We start from the raw sequence: 19805 nt of genomic DNA on the forward strand, positions 1-19805 counted from the left end.
TTGCATTGATTTCTTTTTTTTTTTCTGTTTTCTTTCCCAATTGACATCCATTCTGATCTTTTGCTTACATCGGGTTTAATTTTCTCTTCAATTTTTTTTTTGTTTGTTTCTTACAGTGAAAGTTGAGCTCACTGGTTTGAGACTTTTCTTCTTCTCTAGTACAGGCATTTTAGTGCTATAAATTTTCCTCCAAGTCCTGCTTTAGCTACATCTCAGGATTTTGTAATGAAATTCACTAAGTTTGAAACACTTTCTAATTTACCTTTTGATTCGTTTTTTGACTCATGGACTTAGAAGTGTTTTATTTTGTTTCCAGATATTTGGGGATTTTCTGAAGATCTTTCTGGTTTTGATTATTCATTTAAATCCATCATCAGAGAGCACACTCTGTATCCTTTGGGTCCTTTTAAATTTGTTGGGGTTCATTTATGGCCCAAAAAGTGGGCTGTGTTAATAATCGTTATATGTGTACTTAAATGTGTTCTATGGTTGCTCAGCGGAATGTTCTAGAAGTGTCGATGAGGTCAAGTCTGCTGATAGTGTGAATCTAGTATTTTACATTATTGCTGATTTTCTATTTGTTTTATTAATTACTGAGAGAGGGGTGTTGATGTCTCTGTGACTGTAGATTTGTCTGCTTTCCTTCAGTTCTACCAGTTTTTGCTTCTTGCATTTGAAGTCCTATATTCAGATTAATATGTATTTATTATTAATTGACCCTTTATCATTATGAAATAACCCTCTTTACCCCGAGATTTTTTGCCTTGACTTCGGTTTTGTCTGACACCAGCATAGTCACCATGGCCTCTTGCAATTAGGTCAGCACAGGGGTCTGCTTCCATCGTCCCGCTTCCTTTGGGGTTTCTATAGCACCAAAGTGTCTTTCTCACTACATTTGTTAACTACAAAGGGAAAAATAATGGTTTTACGGTAGAGAAGCCTGGCAGAAGCCACCCTACCTATGTGACCAAGGTTAACATCATCGGTAATAAGACAAGCCGGCGTCACTCAGCCCTTGATGTGATGGACCCAGAAACACACAACATCGCTTCTGTGACGTTCTTGCCAAAAATGCATAATCTCACTGCACTGGTGAGAACACTTCAGACACACCCAAACTGAAAGACATGTTACAAGGTGACTGGTCTGTGAACTTCGTAAAAGACAGGAGGAAAAGACTGGGTCACTGTCACAGACCGGAGCAGACCACAGAGTGAGAAGAGCTAACTGCCATGCGGGTCCTGGGTCGGACAGGGATGTGGGGGAGGGCAGAACAGAATCAGGCCACAGCGTTTCCCGGCGGTGGTGTCCTGGCTGTGAGAACCCACACTCGGCGCTCGGGCTCTAGCCTGTTTTCCTCTGCTCTGCTCCCTTCTCCTCTCCCCCTGCCTCTGTTGGCAGTGAGTGTTATGATTGCGTCTTCCGTCCTGAGTTGACCCCAGCTGTAACTCTCTGCCACGTTACTTCAGTGGCTGCTCCGGGTGTCACGTCCAGCTGTCGCTGCTTACCACGGTGGTCCCTCGGGCCACGTTTGGCCACGTCACGTGCAGTGGGTGCTGCGTTGCTGACACGGCATATACGTCCTCATGTGTAGGAACCCCACAACACGGGATTATTTCTGCTGTGAGCAGCCAGCTCTCTTTTAAAGAGATTAAAATCTTTAAAGATTAAAGAGGCTTGAAGCTGCCAGCATGTTAGCGTATGGCAAATCAAAGAGAGGCTGGAAGGGAGCCCCAAGTTAAGGAATATCTTAATGTTTAAATTAAGCAAATTAAACGGGGTTACTACCAAAAAGTACGGTGCCGATGCAGGGGGATCCACAGACATTAAGCAGAGTGGGAGAGTCCAGACACTGTGAACTCACGCTGTGTGGTTCTGCTTAGGGAACGTTCTAGTAGGGATGGGGCGGGGCGGGGGGGGGGGGGTTGCTCCTGGGCTGCATGATCTGGATCTGGAGCTCAGTGCTGGTTGTTACCATAAGTAAAAACACATCGGGCCGCTCATAGTTAAGATTTGCCCAGATGACGAAGCGTATTCTGCCTCGATAACAGAAAATAGTAACGTGCCACCCAGGTTTGCGCTTCAGGGATGGTCACAGGTGTCAGTGGTTCTGCATCAGTGGACAGACGGATGGATGGATTCAAGGTGCTCGTGTAAGGCTGTGTGGTGAGCGGTCTTCCTGGCCGCAGGCTGCCCTCACAGGAGGCTCTGGCTGCCGGCCAGACCCGGGACACAGAGCCCTGAGAGAGTCTGGCTCTCCGTCCACTCCAGACCACCAGCCCGTGCTCTCAAAACACCAGAAACCTTCTAATGCTTTCCTGGCCACGCGGACCGCCCTCTGTAGCTGCCCTTCCGACTGTAATTGGGCTCAGGGCTGATTAGCTCACCCATTTATCCACCCAGAGTCCAGGCTTCCTGTCCCCAGGGATGCCAGGCAGCTGCACCAGCCGGCTAATTGCTTCCCCATCAGGAAGGTGGTTTTGCTGGGCAAGTCTGAGAGCATCTCTCTGGGGACCAGCACGGAAGAGCCGAGCTCCTGGCAGCCGCGGGAGCCAGGACGAAACCAGGCCAAGGAGTGAAACATCTCGGTGAGGCTGGAGTGCCGCTCTGCTGTCTCGACCCCCTTGCTGGCCCGGGCTCAGCCCTCTCCGCCCCAGCCTCCAGGCCGCCCCAGGAGGCCCCAGCTCCTGCCCTGGCCCAGCCAGGGGACGCCCAGACAGAACCCCAGCTGGCTCACAGGAGGGGCTGCCGCCGCACCAAGGGAGAGGGCTGCGGGCTGCTGGTGGGGGACCCGAACAGGCAGGGCCAGGGGGCCAGCGGCCCTTCGAGAGCCCAGCCGGTGGATGGATTGCCACATTTTGTCTGCTTTGTCTGGACTGTCTTTTCCAAGAACCAATTTTTTAATGTATTCATCACACCATTGCTTTATTTTTTCCTCCTCCGTAAACCCTGACTTCATTGGCCCCTGCATTTATGTCGTAGCCGTTTCTTGAGTTTCTTAAGTTATAACCCTAGATAATTCACTCTCAGTCTTCCAAGTGCAGCTAAGGTTAGAAACCTTCCCCACGAGACTCTCCAGCCACAGCCGGCAGGTCGGGACACGAACATCCTTGCTGTCTCGCGTTGGTCTGCTCACGACTAACGGTGCGGGTCTCAGGCGGGGAGGAGGGTGTGGAAGGGCACGTCCTCGCGGGGCGTGGTGGCCCCCTTGGGTTCCCTGGCCAATGCCCAGCTCCGGGTCCTCACCGGCCCCTCCCCGAGCAGGTGGGAGTGGCCCAGAGACCGAGCGCTGTGCAGAGTCGCAGGGACAGCGCCTGCTCTCCCAAGAGGCACGGCCATTCCCCACCAGTGCTCCCACCCAGGAAACAGGCAGCTTCAGAGTGAGGACAGAAGCCCCCCAGGGAGAACGGAGACCAGAGGGACACATCATCCAGCGGTGCCCTGCCCTGGACGCCACCTCCTTGCCCTCCGAGCTGGTCAGGGGACCGGTCACTCAACATCCCAAGCACAGGCTCCTGGAACCGCTGGACGTACTTTCTGTCCCTTCTGCTGTACGTTTTTGTTCTAATGTGACTGTTCTAAGAGTGTGGAGCGTGTGGCCCCGTCCCAGAGCCGCCTTGGCAAAGTTGCTGAGATCTGCTCGGTGGTGTATATAGAGCACGCCTGGTTTTTGTGAATGTCCTGTGTGTGTCTGAGAACCGTGCGTCTCCTCTGGGCCTCTTGCTGCTGCTATTGGGGTGGGGGGTACAGAGCCATATACACACACATATATAAGCAGTGTATGCTTATGGATGTGTCACGTGTGTATGCATGCTAAAAATTGTTTTTAATGATTTATTTATTTTTGAGACAGAGAGACACAGAGCACGAGCAGGGGAGAGGCAGAGAGACAGGGAGACACAGAATCCAAAGCAAGCTCCGGGCTCCGAGCTGTCGGCCCAGAGCCCGACACGGGGCTCGAACCCACAAACTGTAGGATCACGACCTGAGCTGAAGTCGGACGCTCAACCGACTAAACCACCCAGGCGCCCCTGTATGCATGTTACACTTAAGTTATTATACAGACATAAATATATATTTCTTATTATGTATATAAATACGTTGCACATCATTTATATAATTTATGTGTCGACAAACTTACGTATAAGTTGTACATAATGTATATATGCTTAATATATACATTACATATATAAATACATAACATGTATGAATGTATATATGTGCACACACACACCACACAGAGTGACTTCGGTCTTCATTGTGTTCTTCACATTCTGCCCTATTTTCCTCTTCCTCTTTGATTTCTTGATTCCTGAGGAAGTATCTCAAATATTACTGTGAATTTGCCAATTTCCCCTGAATTTCTATCAAGTTTGCCTTACATATTGAAAAAGCGAGGGTGTTGGGTGGGTCACGGCTCCTGACAGCGATGCCTTCTCCGTAGATGGGTGCCTTTCTCTAACCCAGGACCCGCGTGTGCTCCTTCGAGAAGGCCCGGACCGGGGTTGGCGGTCGGCTTAGCGCTGTCTCCCTAACCATTCTCTCTGAGAGCGTTTGCCCAGACGACTTCTCCACTCTGCCAGCTCTTCTGAGTCTCTCTGTCTCAGGTGATACAGACAAATACACAGAAAACAACAGAAATGAGTCGGGTTATTCTTTTTTTTTTAACAGTCCGAGTCCTTTATTTCCAAGCTGCTCCATGCCTCCCAGAAAACGCAGTAGATACGTTCTGCTCAGAATCCTTTCCTGAGCTACCCCACCCCCCGCGGAAGAAGCCCTCCCGGCCCGTCTCTACCACCGTCACAGCGTGGCCTGGCCTCTCAACTTGAAGGTGTCTCTTGCACACTTTATGCGCCATCAGACTGACCATGCTCCCTTTTCTCCGACCCGAGTGTCTCCCGGTTGATCTGTTTTGCTGTGAATGAAAAAAATTAATTAAGGTGGTTTGATAAGGCATCATCCTATTATTTCTTGCTCTTTAGCCTCCGTCTCTTGGCGGTCTGCCCCTGGCCCCCTTCAAGCGGCTGCCCACAAGTCTGCCGTACTCTGCAGCTCCTGCTTAGTCTTCTTAGCGTCCTGATCCTTCCGAGCAGTGCGCCGACGTCCCTGCTGGAGGACACGCGGAGGAACAAGACCCTGGGCGCTTTGGCCCGAGGTTTCTCACCCTCTCTGTTTAGGGGCGTTCTCACAACGTGCTGGCGGACGGCCTCTTCCTTCGAGAGACTGAAAAGCTCGCGGATCCCGCTAGTTCGGGGTCCGTGGGTCAGTGAGGCCGGCAATATCCTTCTCCCCTGTCCCACAAGGACCAAGTGGAGAGCACTGAGATTGGCATCCGCGACGCACCCCGAGCAGAGTCGCGCTTTCTCCCCCCATCCTCCCGGGTCGGTAGCAGGAATCCCCCTGCTCAGCAGCAGGCGGACGCAGCCGTGGGTCAAGACACCCCCTTTCACGGGGAGGCCTTGTCCGTCACGGCCACCTGTGACCCAGACCACGTCACCCCTCCATTCTCCCCCAAGTCCATCCAGCGTCTGCGGCCATTCGCTTCTCAAAAAGGGTACGAGGTTTCCGTTCGGCGAGTTTCCGGCAGCCGGTAGCTGGGAAGACGTCCCGCGTCATCCTGAAGCAGCCCACCGCGTCCGAGGCGCCACGAGAAAGAACGAGTCGGGTTGTTTTTTATCCCAGTATGAAAACCCCGATTCACGCGTGTCCTGATCGCTGAGGCGTTTTGAGTGTCTCCTCTCGTTCTGTTGCACAGCGACCATCCTCCGCTGGTTCCTGTTTTTCCCCGATTTTGTCGTTCCACTTGACCCCGCCGGGGGTTCACAGTGATTCGTGTGTGTCTGTCCTGCCAGCGGCCGCTCGCCCCGCAACAGCCCGGCTTGTTGCCCGCGTCCGGGAGCCGCCACCGTCCGCGTGGCAGTGTGGCCGGCCAGCCCGCCCCCGTCGTCCTAGGCAAGAGGACACCCGTGCGCTGGGATCGCCCTCCATCGCCAGCTGCCAGTGACCCCATCGGGGGCTTTAGTGCTGAGCGCTTGTTAAATTTTCTTTTTATGCTGTGCCTCAACAGGTGTAAGATGCAGCCATACATCTTAATGGTCTCTTGGCTTACACAGAGCTTGGGCTGTGCACCTGTGCACACGTGTGTGTGTGTGTGTGTTATTGTGTCCGCCCCACCCCCAAATTCATATGCTGGAGCCCTATCTCCCCTTGTGGCTGTATTTGGAGGTGGGGCCTCCAATATAGTAATTAAGGTTAAATGAGGCCTTAAGAGTGGAGCCCTGACGTCATAGGATTAGAGTCCTTCTGAGAGGAGACACCGGAGCACTCGCTCCCTCTCCGTGCACACACTGAGGACAGGCACTCGGCACACGGCGAGAGACAGCCATCCCCAAGCCAGGAGGGGAGCTCTCACCAGAGACGGGTGCTGGCCCCTGGGTCTCAGACCTCCAGCCTCCAGGACTGGAAACAAGTCCATTGTTTAAGCTGCCCCGTCTGTGAAATTTTGTTACAGCAGCCCAGCTGAGTGCGCGGTTCGCTTTTCTGGAATCCGTCTTAGAGAAGTTCTTTTAAAGGGCAACCCTCTTGCACTGCTGGTGGGAAGGCAAACTGGTGCAGCCGCTCTGGAAAACAGTGTGGAGGTTCCTCAAAATATTAAAGATAGAACGACCCTACGACCCAGCAATAGCACTGCTAGGAATTGACCCAAGGGAGTCAATACAGGAGTGCTGAGGCACAGGGGCACATGTACCCCAATGTTTACTGCAACACTTTCAACAATAGCCAAATTATGGAAAGAGCCCAAATGTCCATCAACTGCTGAATGGATAAAGAAGATTATGTATACAATGGAATACTACTTGGCAACGAGGAAGAATGAAATCCTGCCGTTTGCAACAATGTGGACGGAACTGGAAGGTATTATGCTGAGTGAAATAAGTCAGTCGGAGAAGAACAGATACCATATGTTTTCACTCATATGTGGAACTTGAGAAACTTCACGGAAGACCATGGGGGAGGGGAAGGGGAAACATAGCTTCAGACAGAGAGGGCGGCAAACCGTAAGAGACTCTTAAATACGGAGAACAAACTGACAGTTTGAGCTGGGAGGAGGGGCAAATGGGTGACGGGCACCGAGGAGGGCACTTGCTGGGCTGAGCACTGGGTGTGGTATGTAAGTGATGAACCACAGGAATCTACCCCTGAAGCCAAGAGCACACTGCATACACCGTATGTTAGCTAATGTGGCAATAAATTATATTCATAAATAAATAAGTAAACAATAAAAATAAAAACAAAGAAGATCCTTCAGAAAGGATGCACGAGCGACACATTTTCTGAGTCTTTCCATTCTAAAATGTTTTTGTTCGGTGCTGCCAGTCGGATGCTAGTTGGGAGTCTAGGTAAAAAACCAAGACCCCCCCACACCTGGGCGTGGGCAGCCACGGAAAGGGCGTGGCCTTGCCGAGTCCCAGCCTGGGCACCGGGGGCCATGCTGGAGGCGGGTCCAGGATGAAAAACGGGGGGCCGGTGGGGGTGGACCGGTCTGGGCCCGAGGAGCCTGCAGGGTGTCCAAGGGGAGGAACCCGGGGGGAGATGGCCACAGGAGACGCCCTCGGGCCACAGGCAGCTGGGCCGCGGGCCAGAAGAGGTCTCAGTGGCCCAGACACAGCCCCCTGACCACTGCCCATGTCTGTAACTTTGTCTGTAGGGAACACAGAGAGGCTGGCCGGGCTGGTACGGGCAACAGATTTAATGTTGGGTTTTACGATATCCTGGCCCTGATGACTGTTGGCGGTTTATGCTGATGGCTTGTGAGTCACGGACACTGAGCAGAGCGCCCCCCCCCCCCACCATCTAGGCCCACCGCCTACCCCGCCCTGGGCTCACAGGGAGCGCTGTGCGTGGAGAGCCCCTGCCCGGATCCCCAGGACATCACAGAGGCAGACACACTTTGACCCCCAGAGAAGGCGTGTGCTCGCCTGGCTCTTGCCCCTCAAAGGGGCTCAGCCCTGAGAGGCCAGGGCAGTGAACTGAGGCTCCCACGGGGCCCCACCCCAGGGCAGGTGAGGGTTCGAGTGAAGTCACGGTGGGTGCCACCTCTGGGGTGTGGGCTCCAGGACAAGGCCACAGTCCCAACTGTGCAGGAAATGGGGGCCTTGGGCACATCTGGTGATGGGTGAGCTGCTCACGACATGACCAGGAGGGAGTCACTTGGGCTGAGGGCTGAGGCCGCCAGGGGCAGCCATGGCTGGCAGGATCCCAGGAGCCACGCCGGCCATGAGGAATGGCCGTGTGACCAGAGCCGGCCCTGGGGTGGCCTCGGCTCTCCTCTCAGGGCGCCCTGACGCCCTCCAGTTCACAGGCTCGTCTGCTCAGTGACTCGAGGTGGCTGTGAGAAGCAGCAGATTCCCAGACCACACCGCGAGGTGTCCCAGCAGCAGCCCCTTGCCCACCCGAGGCCCAGGGCGGCCCGTGCCTTGGGTGGCCGGCCTCGGCCTGAGTCCCTGGCAGCCGAGCTTCCAAGGGGGCTGTGGGTAGACCAGCCTCACCCGCCCCGGGCACCGGGGCCCGGCCAGAGTCCACGGGTCAGTAGAAAGCCCCATACAGAGTGGCCACCTTCTGGAGGATGGTCTTGTGGTTGGCATACAGCGGGATGCGCCTGTCCACGACCTGCCATCGGACGGACATCCCGGGGTCACAGGCATGCAGGTGCTGCAAGGGCAAACGTAGGTCCTGACTCCCTCCTGAGCCGGCCCCGCCTCTGCCCCACACCCCAGAGCTGCGGCCGGGCTCAGAAGGGCCCGGTGGGGGGGGGGGGGGGGTGACACACACCCCTAGTCTCTGCCTAGGGCTGCCTCCCTGTATTCTTCTATCAAAGGGGAGAAAGAACAGCTACTTCAAGCATGACGGGAAATTCCCGCCAAGCTCTGAAAGTCCTTGATGAGAAAAGAGCAGGTGGCCTTCATCTCAGGTGTCCTGTCCTTTAAATCCAGTCTGGATTAGGGACGGTGGGACTGATATAAATGTGGAGACATTATCCCCATGAAGGCATGGGAACCAGCCTCCCCCAGGGAGTCCCGTCCGAGGGTCCCCATCCAGCCACCTGCTGGTGGCCTCTCGCCTCTCCCAGTGCCTCTCGGAGCCCTCTGTTCTCTGCAGCCCCCGCTCTCTGGTCTTGGCCAGCTCCGGCCCCCTGGGAGGCCAGGCAGACCCCTCCTGGAGGCCCCGAGTGACCCCCAGAGCTCACTCGCCTGCATCTCCCCCCACCCCCCAAACCGGGAGCCTGCGGCCCAGGCCCATACAGAGTTCAGCCTCTTCAGGTCCATGTCGCTCTGGTCTGAGAAGTGGATGCTGATGGCCACGGTCTCAATCCAGGCGTTGTCCGTGTTCCTTGGGTCGTCCACGTACCCTCTGTACACCTGGGAGGCAGCGCAGGGGTGAGCCCGTCCGCCACGGCTTCCTCCCCGAGGGAGGGGCCCCACGCACGTCCTCTGCTCCGTCCCGGCCCAGGGACACTGAGCACAGCCGTCCACTGCTCCCGGGGCCCCGCCGGGCTCTCTCCCTGCCCCGTGGCGCCTGCTCCCCAACGCCACCTCCCGCGTGCCCGACCCACCGCGGGGTCCGCGCCTCCCTCAGCGCCCTCCTGGTCTCTGGCTTGGCATCCACACCCGCCTCGACTGTCCTCGGGAGGATAAAAAGGGATGGCGGACGTCACAAACATTGCACTAAGTGAAAGAAGCCAGACGCCAAAGCCCGCGTGTGTCCTGTGTGATTCCACTTACAGCCGGTGTCCTGAACAGGCCGGGACGCAGAACAGAACGCAGGTCAGTGGGTGCCAGGGAATGGTGGGGGGAAAGGCAATGACTGCTCATGGGGGATGGAATGTTCTGGAACAGGTGGGAGGTGATGGTGGCACAACATGGCCAATGCACTAAATGCCACTGACCTGTTCACTCTAAAATGGTTAATTTTATGTTATGTTTCACCTCCATAAATAAACTACTTAATTCTTTTCTACAAAGAGACGGTGCTATTCCCTGGGGCACTGCACAGGACAGCCCTTATGAAATGACCAGGTTCACAGGTCAACACCCTAAATATCAGCGATCGCCTGTTTCATCCTAAGATAGGAGAGACACAGGACCAGTACCAACTCTGGGTCCACCGAGAGGACGTTCAAGAAATCATGACACAAATCATTATGCGACCATGGAAAAGAGGAGGCAAATTTGTAAATATGAGCATTGCAAATTAAGTGACAAAGCAAGTTACAGAGAAGCGTGTGCTGTGTGGCCCCGTTTTTATTAAGAGTGTATGGGTGTTCGAGCGCAGAGAGAAAACTGGCAACAGAGCCCGCGGCAGGCGTGTAAAGAAGTAAACAAAGTCTGGAGCGGGGCTCCTGTGGGTGAGTGTGAAGGGGCGTGTGTTACACCAAACGTGTAACGTACCGCTTTCGTAACTAAGAAAAGACGGTGGAGAATACAGGCCCCCCGCCCCCACCCCCGTCCAGCCCTTGGGGAGCCGGGCGCTGGCCCAATGCCCCCTCTGCCCTCGGAGACTCAGACACTGTGGTCTGAGCACCCACGTGTGCACCCACGTGCTCCAGGGCAAGAGTGTGTGTGGCGGAGGAGGCGGCCTGCCCCCCTGACCTGGAGAGAAGAAGGTCAGGGAGGGAAGGCAGGTGCCCAGGGACCAGAGCCAGGGCCACGCCTCCTGGTCCCAGCTCCTTCCTGGGGCGGAAGCAGGGTCCCCAGTGCCCCATCCGGCTCACCCTGCAGCCCTCCCCACCAGCACACCGTGGGTGGCCGGGGCACACAGATGGGACCGCAGCAGAGAGGCCACCTTACCTCTGTGCCCTGCGTCAGCAAGTTCTGGAAGGAAGACCAGAACTCTCTACGGAGGACCTGCTTCAGCTTCCGGGGCAGTATCTCTCCTGGTTCCCGGGAGCCCTGGACAGAGAGGAGGCAGGGGCAGGTCTGAAGGCTGTTCGGAGACCCACCTCCACTGGCCATCTGCCCAGAGTGGGCAGCAGGCCAGCCCCCTGGAGCCACAGGCAGATGAGTGTCTGGCCGCTTGGCTGTCTCAGGGCTGGAGTGACATTGTCCAGAGTGCACTGCCCACGTCAGCCTGTGCGGAGCAGGGGTGCGTCAGACCAGAGGCACAATGTTTGGGGAGTACGTGTGGGCGCCCATAAAGCAACACGCGCCCTGCCCTCCAGTGCCCTGGCCACCAGCAGAAGGGCACGTTTTAACTATTTGCTTGCATTCCCCTACATGCCGTCTCTCACCTCTGCTCCCCCAGGCTGAGCTCCCAGCCTCTCCCAACGCCACCCACCCCAGGGACATGGGCCCTGCACCTGCACTGCCCAGCCTCCACCCCTCCGAGAGACCCTGTTTGTTATTAACGTCTCTCGAAGTCCACATCACATCCATCTGCTTTGTCCCCTGAGACGCCTGTGCCCCCCAAAAGCTGCAGTGGTGGGGGGACCCATGCAGGGTCGGGGCTATAGGTGCACTGCTTGGAAGATGCCACCAGGGACTGGGCCAGTGTCCCACCCGGAGAGGCCAAAGTGCCCAAGAGGAAGGCTGAATCGTGCTAGAATCTCCCCCTGGGAGAGAGGCCGGCCCGATACCTGGTTCAGAGTGGTGCTCCTTCAGCTGGGGGGCACAGGGGATCGTGGCTGCAGGGCTGGAGCTGCCCAGAATCCTTGTTGCATCCTGGGGACCCAGTGGAACCACCACCCCACACATGCTCACCAACAGGCTGCCCCCAGGAGAGCGGCCACTGGGCCACGGTGGGTGCCGAGTTGGGGTAAATCACGACTTCCCAGAAGCAGGCTCAGAGGAGAGGCTCCCAAATGGGGCTGCAGCCCAGATGCTGTGCACCGACCCAGAGCTTGTCAGGGAACGTGGTCCTCTTGCCAGGACCCCCAGAACACGGGTGGGAGTCGGGGCAGGCAGACTGATCTGGGAGTAACACCTGGGGGGCCCAGCCCGGGCCTTCTGCAGCCCAGTTACGTTGATCCCCCCAAGGCCCCGGATGCTTTCTGGCCGTCAGCCCTGCAACCAGCTGCCACTCCAGAGCTGAGGGGCCATATGCCCCCTCCTCCCAGCCCTGGCCCCTGTCCTGTCCTTAGGGCTCAGCTCAGGGCCGCACACCAAGAGGCAGGTGCCTGCCTGAGACACTTGCATGGGGAGTCATATTTGCCTCCAAGGCCATGAGCTCCTCGAGGACACGCAGCCTAGCCCCTGACGCAGCCGCAGTGCTGAGCCTGGTGCTCGGGACACAGTGCTCACCCCAGAGAGTATCTGAACCCGTTTTCACTACAGCAAAATGAGTAGACAGCAGGGAGAATCCCTCCTAAAAAGCCAAGTACCGGTTTGTCCTTCAGCACCAGGGACAGAGTCCAGAACTGCCCAGGGCGGGGACTGTAGGAGCAGGTGTTCCGTCGTTGGGTGGGATGGGTGGAGGGACAGACGCTCTGGACAGACAGCTTGCACGGCTTACCCCTGGCAAGGCCCAGTGTTCCGAGAGGGAGTGCTTTACGACCAGCACTTCGAGCATTTTCTTTATGCTTTTCCTGCAGATGGCTCCATCCTGGTTCCGCCTCCACCTGTAAAAGGGGCAGCTCACGGGGACTCTGCGGTCAGCCCCCCCCCCCCGCCCTGAGGAGGACATGGGGCAGACGGGGGCAACCCTGTCTCCTTTCCCAACATGGCTCCAGGGGAAGAACCGAGACGGGGACCATTAGGATGTCTTTCCTGCTTCCACACCACTGGAGGGACTGGAGTGGACGGGCCTTTGAGGAAAATATTTTTTTTATCACGAGCCTCAAAGAAGCACACAGCCTGGCCCCACCTGCTCCTCTCCTTACTCTGGAAATGCTGGGCGGGATCATCTTGTCTGTGGTCCTGGGCCCTGGCCATGGCTTTGCCCTCCTCCCAGAGGCCCGCTAACCGAGGGGGGCCCACAAGGAAGCAAGGGCAGCTTCCAGGGGTGGGGACAGGCCTGGGCTTTTCCTAGGGGACAGGGACACCCCCGCCCTGCATCTCGGGTGCACTTACACTTATCCAGGCCCCACCATGAGCCTGGCACCATGTGCCACGTGCGATCTGTCCCCTCAGCTCTGAGCACGTGGGGAGGGGCCCGTGGGTGCCTCAGTGGCACACTCACCGGGTGATCACAGGCTGCAGCGTGTGGTTGGGTCCAAAGCAACCGAGGCTTCCACGTCCACGCAGTCCTGTGCGGCCCATGGGGTTCCTGGGGAGGACGGGTCTGCTTAGATTGCTGCCTGCATCCGGCGGGACCAGGTGGGGTCGTGGGCGGGGGCCACTCACGGGGCAGTGTGCCAACTCTACCTGGACCCGCCCTGGCCCAGGGCTCTCAGACCCCAGGCCGCTCTCCTCGGCGGGAGGCAGGGAAGGAGCCAGTGCGTGGAGGCTGGGATAGGATCCCCTCCACCAGCCTGGCCGAATCTGCCTCTCCACCCAGGACTGTCCACCTAGGGACAAATCTTGTCCTTTAGGGACTCCAAGAGATGAGGCAAGAGATTCGGGTCACCTTGGAGTTGATTGGAAAAGAAAGAGATAGATCTCCTTGGGAGCAGAAGTCCAGCACAGGTGTTAATGTGGCCGTCCCGACCCCTAGAGACCGTGTGACCAGCCCACTGCGCCGCACGACACGCGTCTGCGTCCCAAGGCCTCACACATGCAGGGGCAGGGCCGGTGGGTCCCTCTGTGACTCTCCAGCCTGCTCTCTCCCACGGCACCACCTGTGTCCGCCCCATCGCACGTGGCCTCCTGCCACCTCGACTGGGACCAGGGACTCCGCGTTCACACCCCGCCGTCTCCCGCCACCTCTTATACCACCTCTGGCTCCGGGCACAGACACCCACTCCTGTTCCAGGACATTCCCGAGAGGCCGCCCCACCCGCCCCCTCTCCCAAGCCACCTCTGGCCCCGTCTGTGGTCCCTCCCCTAATTCTCATGGTGCCTTCCTCTTCCTCCGGCCCCTGGTGCTGCACCCTGGGCAGAGGAGGTTCCTTTATCTCCAGGACCCCAGGCTGACACCCAGAGGTGCTCACCAAGTGACTGCTGGGTGTGACGCCACCATCACCCAACATCTTGACATTGGATGTACTCAGTGTACAATGGGACACGGTGCCCGTCCCCACAGAGAACAGAAGTAGGAAACACCACCGTCCCCTGACGCCACCCCGCTGGCCCCTCAACTTCTCCCTCTCAGGGCAAGCCTGCTCTTTGTCAGAATCTGTGGAGATGGCAGGAAGTCACCAAGGGCACTCAGGGACGAGGGCCAAGCCCCAAGGCCAGCCGGAGTAAGTGTGCCTCCCCAGCTCCACGCCAGTGTCCTGGGAGACGCAGAGAGGGGTCTCATCGAGTAAGGCAGCGTTTTACATGAGCATCTCTTTTCTTCTGCATTTTGTTCACTTCTATCAGAAAGATGGCTAGTTTGCCAGGACAGGACGGCTGACCCCAGAAGCAAGCCCCACAAAGGCCCGGCTGACGCGGGATGGCGGGCGGCCGCACTCACAGAGGGAGCCCGTCCTGAACCACGTAGACCCCGTGGAAGCTCCGCCGGTCTATGGGTCCGTCCACGGCGTTGTAGCTGATCCCGGACAGAGGCTCCAGGGCGCTGGGAAAAGCGGAGAGGCCATGTCCCCGTAAGAGAGGGCAGTGACCAGGACTGTCAGAGAGCCCCGTGTCTCTGGCAGGTGCCCCCAGCCAGGTGCCTCCCCGGAATGTCCCAGCCCTTGGGGAGGACAGGGCACCCTGCCCAGGCAGGAGGCAGGCCCTCACCCTGAGCTCCTTCTGGCCGTCACCCCGGAGCACCTGCTGGTCCCCCACCCTCCCTCCTGCCCAGGGCCAAGGATGTGCACACTCACTTTCCCATGGGGTCCACCAAGCCCCTGTCCTTCCTGTCGTCTGTGTAAAAGGGCGGGTCGTAGATGAGAAACGCCGTCTGCACAAAGACGCCGGTCCTGCCCTCAGACTGGCACCCCCGACCACGGCTAGGGCCCCCGCAGCCCTCAGACTGGCACCCCTGACCACGGCTAGGGCCCTGCGGCCAGGATGACCGACAGCAGCACCTCTTCCTCAAAGCGCTCACGCCATAGACCCCGAGACAGACCCCAAAGTGCACAGGGTAGCTCTGAGCTCAGGCAGGCTGAGCGTACCACCCCCAGGGACCCAGCCGAGGGGGCTGGCGACGGCACTGGTGGTCCAGGGGAGCCTCCAGGATGGGGCAGGGGTCTAGGCTGGACTCCAGAGGGACTCCAGCTGGCAGAGTCCCTGGGGAGAAGGAATGGAGGCAACAGCCTGGAATGTTCTAGAAAGGCCAGAGGGAAAGCCCGTGGGGGCGGGGAGGGCACACAGATGCTGCTGCCCTTCCTCTTCCTCCCTCCTCGATGCTATCCCTCACCTGCGCTCACGAAAGGGGCAGCGACCAGTCCCTGGGGATGCTGGGGTCTGGGATGAGTGAGGCCACTGGAGGTAACGGGGCAGTCAGCTCCCTGTAGGGTCAGCAGCCCACTGGGCGCCCAGCTCCACCACCTCTAGCTGTGTGGTCCTAGTGACTCGGTTTCCCCCTCTGCCCAGCACGTCCCTGTGAGGCTGCACAGGCTTGTCCACCTGGCGCCTGGCCGTGTCCAGAACACGGGGCACCTCTGGCCCGGTGGGAGAGCGCCAGGACCCGCACTCACCTCCCAGGGCACCTTCTCGTTGGGCACGGGGAAACGGGTGACGTGGGAGTTGGGGTACAGGAGGTGCCGGGCGTTCACGTGGTGGGTGTCGCCCACGTCCTCCTCCTCCTGTCTGCCGTCCGGCTCGAGGTCTTGCCCCTCTGAGGCCTTCTGGGGTGCTGGGAACAGCCACAGGGAGCCGTGGGCAAAGCCGGGCCCCGGCTCAGGCACCTGGCCCACAGGACAGGGGCGTCCTCGATGGTCCTTTCCCCAGAACTGGGCCACCTCCGCCTCCCCGAGACCAGACTGAACACCACCAGCCCCGAAGGGGGGCTCCCCACTACGGCCCTGGGGGGACAGAGATCTGGGGTCGGGCAGTGTCCCCCCAGCCAGCACCTGCCTCCTTGTGTGGCTGCCCCAGAGCTCTCGGTAATTAGCTGGACTCACGGCCCTTACAGAAGCCCATCCGGCTAGGGAGGGCACGTGTGCCCCCTCCGGGGTCAGCACCGCCCCAGGAGGGCCAGTCTTGCCCATTTCTTGGCTGGCTGCAAACTTAGAAATATGGACTTTGGGGGGCCACCTGGGTGGCTCAGTCGGTTGTGTCTGACTTTGGCTCAGGTCACGATCTCACAGTTCGTGGGATCAAGCCCCACGTTAGGCTCTGTGCTGACAGTGCGGAACCTGCTTGGGATTCTCTGGCCCTCTCTCTGGCCCTCCCCCTGCTCACCCCTTCTCTCTCTCTCTCTCTCTCTCTCTCTCTCTCTCTCTCTCTCCCTCAAATAAATAAACATAAAAAAAAAAAGACACACGGACTATGGTTTCTGCCACCTGGTCTGGGTCTTGGGTGCATCCTGGAGCGGCCCCTCCTGTATAGCATGATGCGCAGGCCCCCTCTCAAAGCCCCCCACCAGGTCCAGTCAGGGGCTCGGTTGTGCAGGGCCCCTGCTTCTGTGGGGCAGTCTACCCTCCCCCGGGCCCATGGGACCCAGGAGCAGCTCAGTCGGCCTACCCCCAGTCCCCGCCAGAATCTAGCCTACTGCCTCTCCTCCCCACAGACCCCCAGACTCAAGCAGGTACCAGCTGCTGGCAGGGCCGCGCACTCACCCGGGGTGGGGATGCCCTCCTCTGAGCCGAAGCCACCGTCCCTCAGGGCCTTCATGACCCAGTGCAGCGCTCTGGACGTCTGGGCCACCTGGAAGGCACGTCCCAAACAAGATTTGGTCCACGCCTGCCTCCGTACAGCACACCCAGCCCCCCACCGAACCGGCGAGGGCACTATGGGAAGGCTGCAGTGACCCCACGGGCATCAGAGCCTGCCCTGCCTCCCTTGGTGTCACAGGCAGTGCCCACCTGTGAGACGCAATGGCCACTGGGACTGAACACGGCAGAGGCCGCTGAACCATCCTGAAGCCACAGTACGACAAACCTGAGCCGCAGGAAGGTGGAGCGTGGCCGCCCACAGAGGCTCCCCATGGCTCTTGCTCCTCCCAGAGAAAAGAAACTCCTGGAAGTCAAACATGTTCAACTACGGGGGATGGTGGCAGCCAGGGGACCAACGGGGCCAGGAGAACTCAGTTCAGCAGCAGCTGCACCCGTTTGGGAGGGCATCAGCAAGGCAGGGACCCACAGGGGAGAAGGCAGTCGGGGCAGACCCCCGTGTACAGCGGTCCCAGGGCAGGGGCTGGCTCACGGTGGGCACCCCACCATCACAGGGCCGAGTGGCTTGCCCCCACCTGACACAGCAGAGCTGGGAAGAGACAAGATTCCTGTGACAGCGTGTGGGGCTCAGGTGTTGCCTGCTGGGAGGCTGCTATGGGCAGCAGGGGTGCTCATAAGAAAGCCCCCAGCAAGAGGGGCACAGAGGGGCAGGGACCCAACCTCCTCCCAGTCCACCCCTCTTATTCTGAAGGCCCGAGGCCTCCCTGACCGCCAGCCCCTGCATCTGCCTTGATTGCTGCACTTACTAAACCATACTGTGACAATGGGCGTTTATGTCTGTGCCCCCCAGACTGCAACTCTCTGAGGGGGAGGCAATGCCTGTTTGCCTTGATGTTCCCCAGGCCAGCCCTGGATGTGGCATGGATGAGGGGCACAGGAAACATGAAATGACGGATGGATGGGTGGATGAATGGATGAAGAGAGGGAGGGAGGGAGGGGGGAAGGAGGGAAGGAGGGAAGGAAGGAAGGAAGGAAGGAAGGAAGGAAGGAAGGAAGGAAAGATGGATGGGAGGAGGAAGGAGAGAAGGAAGGAAGGAAAGATGGGAGGATGGAAGGATGATGGATGGACGGATGGGTGAAGAGATGTTCAAGCACCTGAGCCAAGCTGGCCTGCAAGGTGATAACTCTCAGATGTGAGGCTGCTCAGGGCTGCCTGTCTCAGGTCCAGGACTTGGAGCCAGCAGGCGTGGCCCGACTGGTGGGGGGACCATCAGTGGGCATTGATGGGGGACGAGTGGGGCGGAGGCTGTTCATTGACTGCCTGCTGCCTATTGGCAACGTCCTCTGAGCTCCCCCTCGTGCAGAAGCATCAGAACCTTGACCCAGCATTCCAACCGTCTGGGGCTGGTCTGAGACGTCCACACGCTTTCTGATGTTACTCAGCCCAGTGCTCCACCCAGACGTTCAAACGCATCTTGCTGCCCTGGGGCCCTCCCTCCACAACAGCATCCGCGGTTAGCCTGGGAAAGCAGCCGCGGGCGTTTGGAATTCCCACAGCTTCTGAATGTGGAGTCCTGCGGCCACGGTCACCTCGGAGGACAGCTCTGAGGAGGCCAGAGCTGGGGAGGAGAGCGGCTCCCTCAGAGCAGCCCATGGTGTAGACGCCCCACAGTGCAGAGTGGTGAAGCTCAGTGGGGAAGTGTTTGGCAGAACGTTCTGGAGGGCAAAGATGGCACCTCTTCTGGTTGGGAACGATGGCCCCAACATCCCCCAGCTCCTTCTCCTGGCCGTTTCCCCAGCGTGCTCATCCTTGAAGCCCCTGCACCAGAGCGGTGCCCCGGCCAGGCAGATCCATGACCCGGAAACAGAGGCGCTGGCCTGGAACTCACCTGCTCCTCCAGGGAGGCCAGTCTCTGCTCCATGGAGCCTGAGCGCTTCAGACTTTCCATTTCCAGCAGGTCCACCATGGTGCTGACCCTGAAAGAACACCCAGCTGAGCCCAGCCGGGCCGGCCCCAGGGGCCTGGATGTCGAGGATACACAATGCTAGTCTGTAGGTGCGAGTCCCTACCTGGGACCCCTTAACTTCAGGCACCTTCCCCTGAATCTGAAAGTATTTCTAACCCGTTCCTGTATAGAAGGAACACTGCCCACGGCCCCGAAGGGGAAGATCTTCCAGCAAGTGGACGCCCCCAGCTCACACAGCCACACTGCCAGCCGTGGGAGCATCGCTGGGAGTCACACAGGGATGAGCAGTCCTCCCTTTGATTTGCTGACAGGTCGCTAGACAGCCAAGTGCAAAGATCAAAGCTGCTTCTGGGCACCGATGGGCTCGGGGGATGGGCGGTGCCGCTGTTTGGGGAGCGTCTGTTTGGGTTTGCCTTATTTTGCTACCACATGGGGACGTCACCCAACTTTGGCTGCCAAGTGTATAGGCAAGGGACCCCGTGGCCGAACGCCGCCCAGACTCTCCTGCCTGGCTGTGCCCGGCGTTTCCTACTTCTCCCCTCAAGGGCACCTTCAGAGAACGCTCGTAGTAACACAGTCAGCAGCCCCTTCAGTGACCAGTGAGTGCTGAGCTGGGCCCGGGACCCGCTGTGAACAGTTCTTGGGGGGCGGAGGGGGGCGCAGTTTACTCCCCCCTTCACCACGTGTTCCCCAATCCCACAAAAGCCACGGAACCGCTTCCTGCCGTGTTCCCCAAGTCAGCCTGCGGATATGCTGTGTGGTTACTGGAGAGAAGGTGACGGGGTGGCTTTGGACCCCTGTGACTCAGTCCCCATGACAAGCTTGTCGGAGACCCCACCTCATCACCAACAAACTCCCACCCCCACCCCCTTTGTAGGTGCATGTGGGGGTCAGCTCAGCTCAGCCCTGGGGGCTGTGGGGCCGCACAGGCCATGCTGCCTCCCTGGGCCTCGGAGCCCTCACCCGACCAGGGAGAGCAGGTA

General features: G+C 58.5%; 1 protein-coding gene and 1 non-coding gene across 7 annotated transcripts in view; both read right to left on the reverse strand.

The window, feature by feature from the left end:
- Positions 1 to 7341: 7341 nt before the first annotated feature.
- The window catches only part of TRPM2 (transient receptor potential cation channel subfamily M member 2), a 54739-nt gene continuing 42275 nt past the window's right edge, over positions 7342 to 19805 (reverse strand). For 2 of the 6 annotated variants that reach the window (XM_043593454.1, XM_043593458.1), the window contains 10 exons: positions 18745 to 18832; positions 16802 to 16889; positions 15719 to 15876; positions 14903 to 14979; positions 14551 to 14652; positions 13174 to 13260; positions 12508 to 12613; positions 10848 to 10949; positions 9303 to 9419; positions 7342 to 8712 (listed from right to left, as the gene is read on the reverse strand). In XM_043593454.1, coding sequence (XP_043449389.1) covers positions 8587 to 8712; positions 9303 to 9419; positions 10848 to 10949; positions 12508 to 12613; positions 13174 to 13260; positions 14551 to 14652; positions 14903 to 14979; positions 15719 to 15876; positions 16802 to 16889; positions 18745 to 18832 — 1051 coding nt within the window. In that variant the 3' untranslated portion in view covers positions 7342 to 8586. Of the gene's footprint in view, positions 8713 to 9302; positions 9420 to 10847; positions 10950 to 12507; positions 12614 to 13173; positions 13261 to 14550; positions 14653 to 14902; positions 14980 to 15718; positions 15929 to 16801; positions 16890 to 18744; positions 18833 to 19805 lie in introns of those variants that run through there. The other 4 variants (XM_043593455.1, XM_043593459.1, XM_043593456.1 and 1 more) reach the window with 4 other exon arrangements.
- On the reverse strand, positions 12478 to 12554 carry LOC122492515. Its single transcript, XR_006299689.1, has one exon. It is a non-coding gene; the product is annotated as a Z6 small nucleolar RNA (small nucleolar RNA).

Source organism: Prionailurus bengalensis, chromosome C2 (genome assembly GCF_016509475.1).
Source record: "Prionailurus bengalensis isolate Pbe53 chromosome C2, Fcat_Pben_1.1_paternal_pri, whole genome shotgun sequence".
Classification (NCBI taxonomy): domain Eukaryota; kingdom Metazoa; phylum Chordata; class Mammalia; order Carnivora; family Felidae; genus Prionailurus; species Prionailurus bengalensis.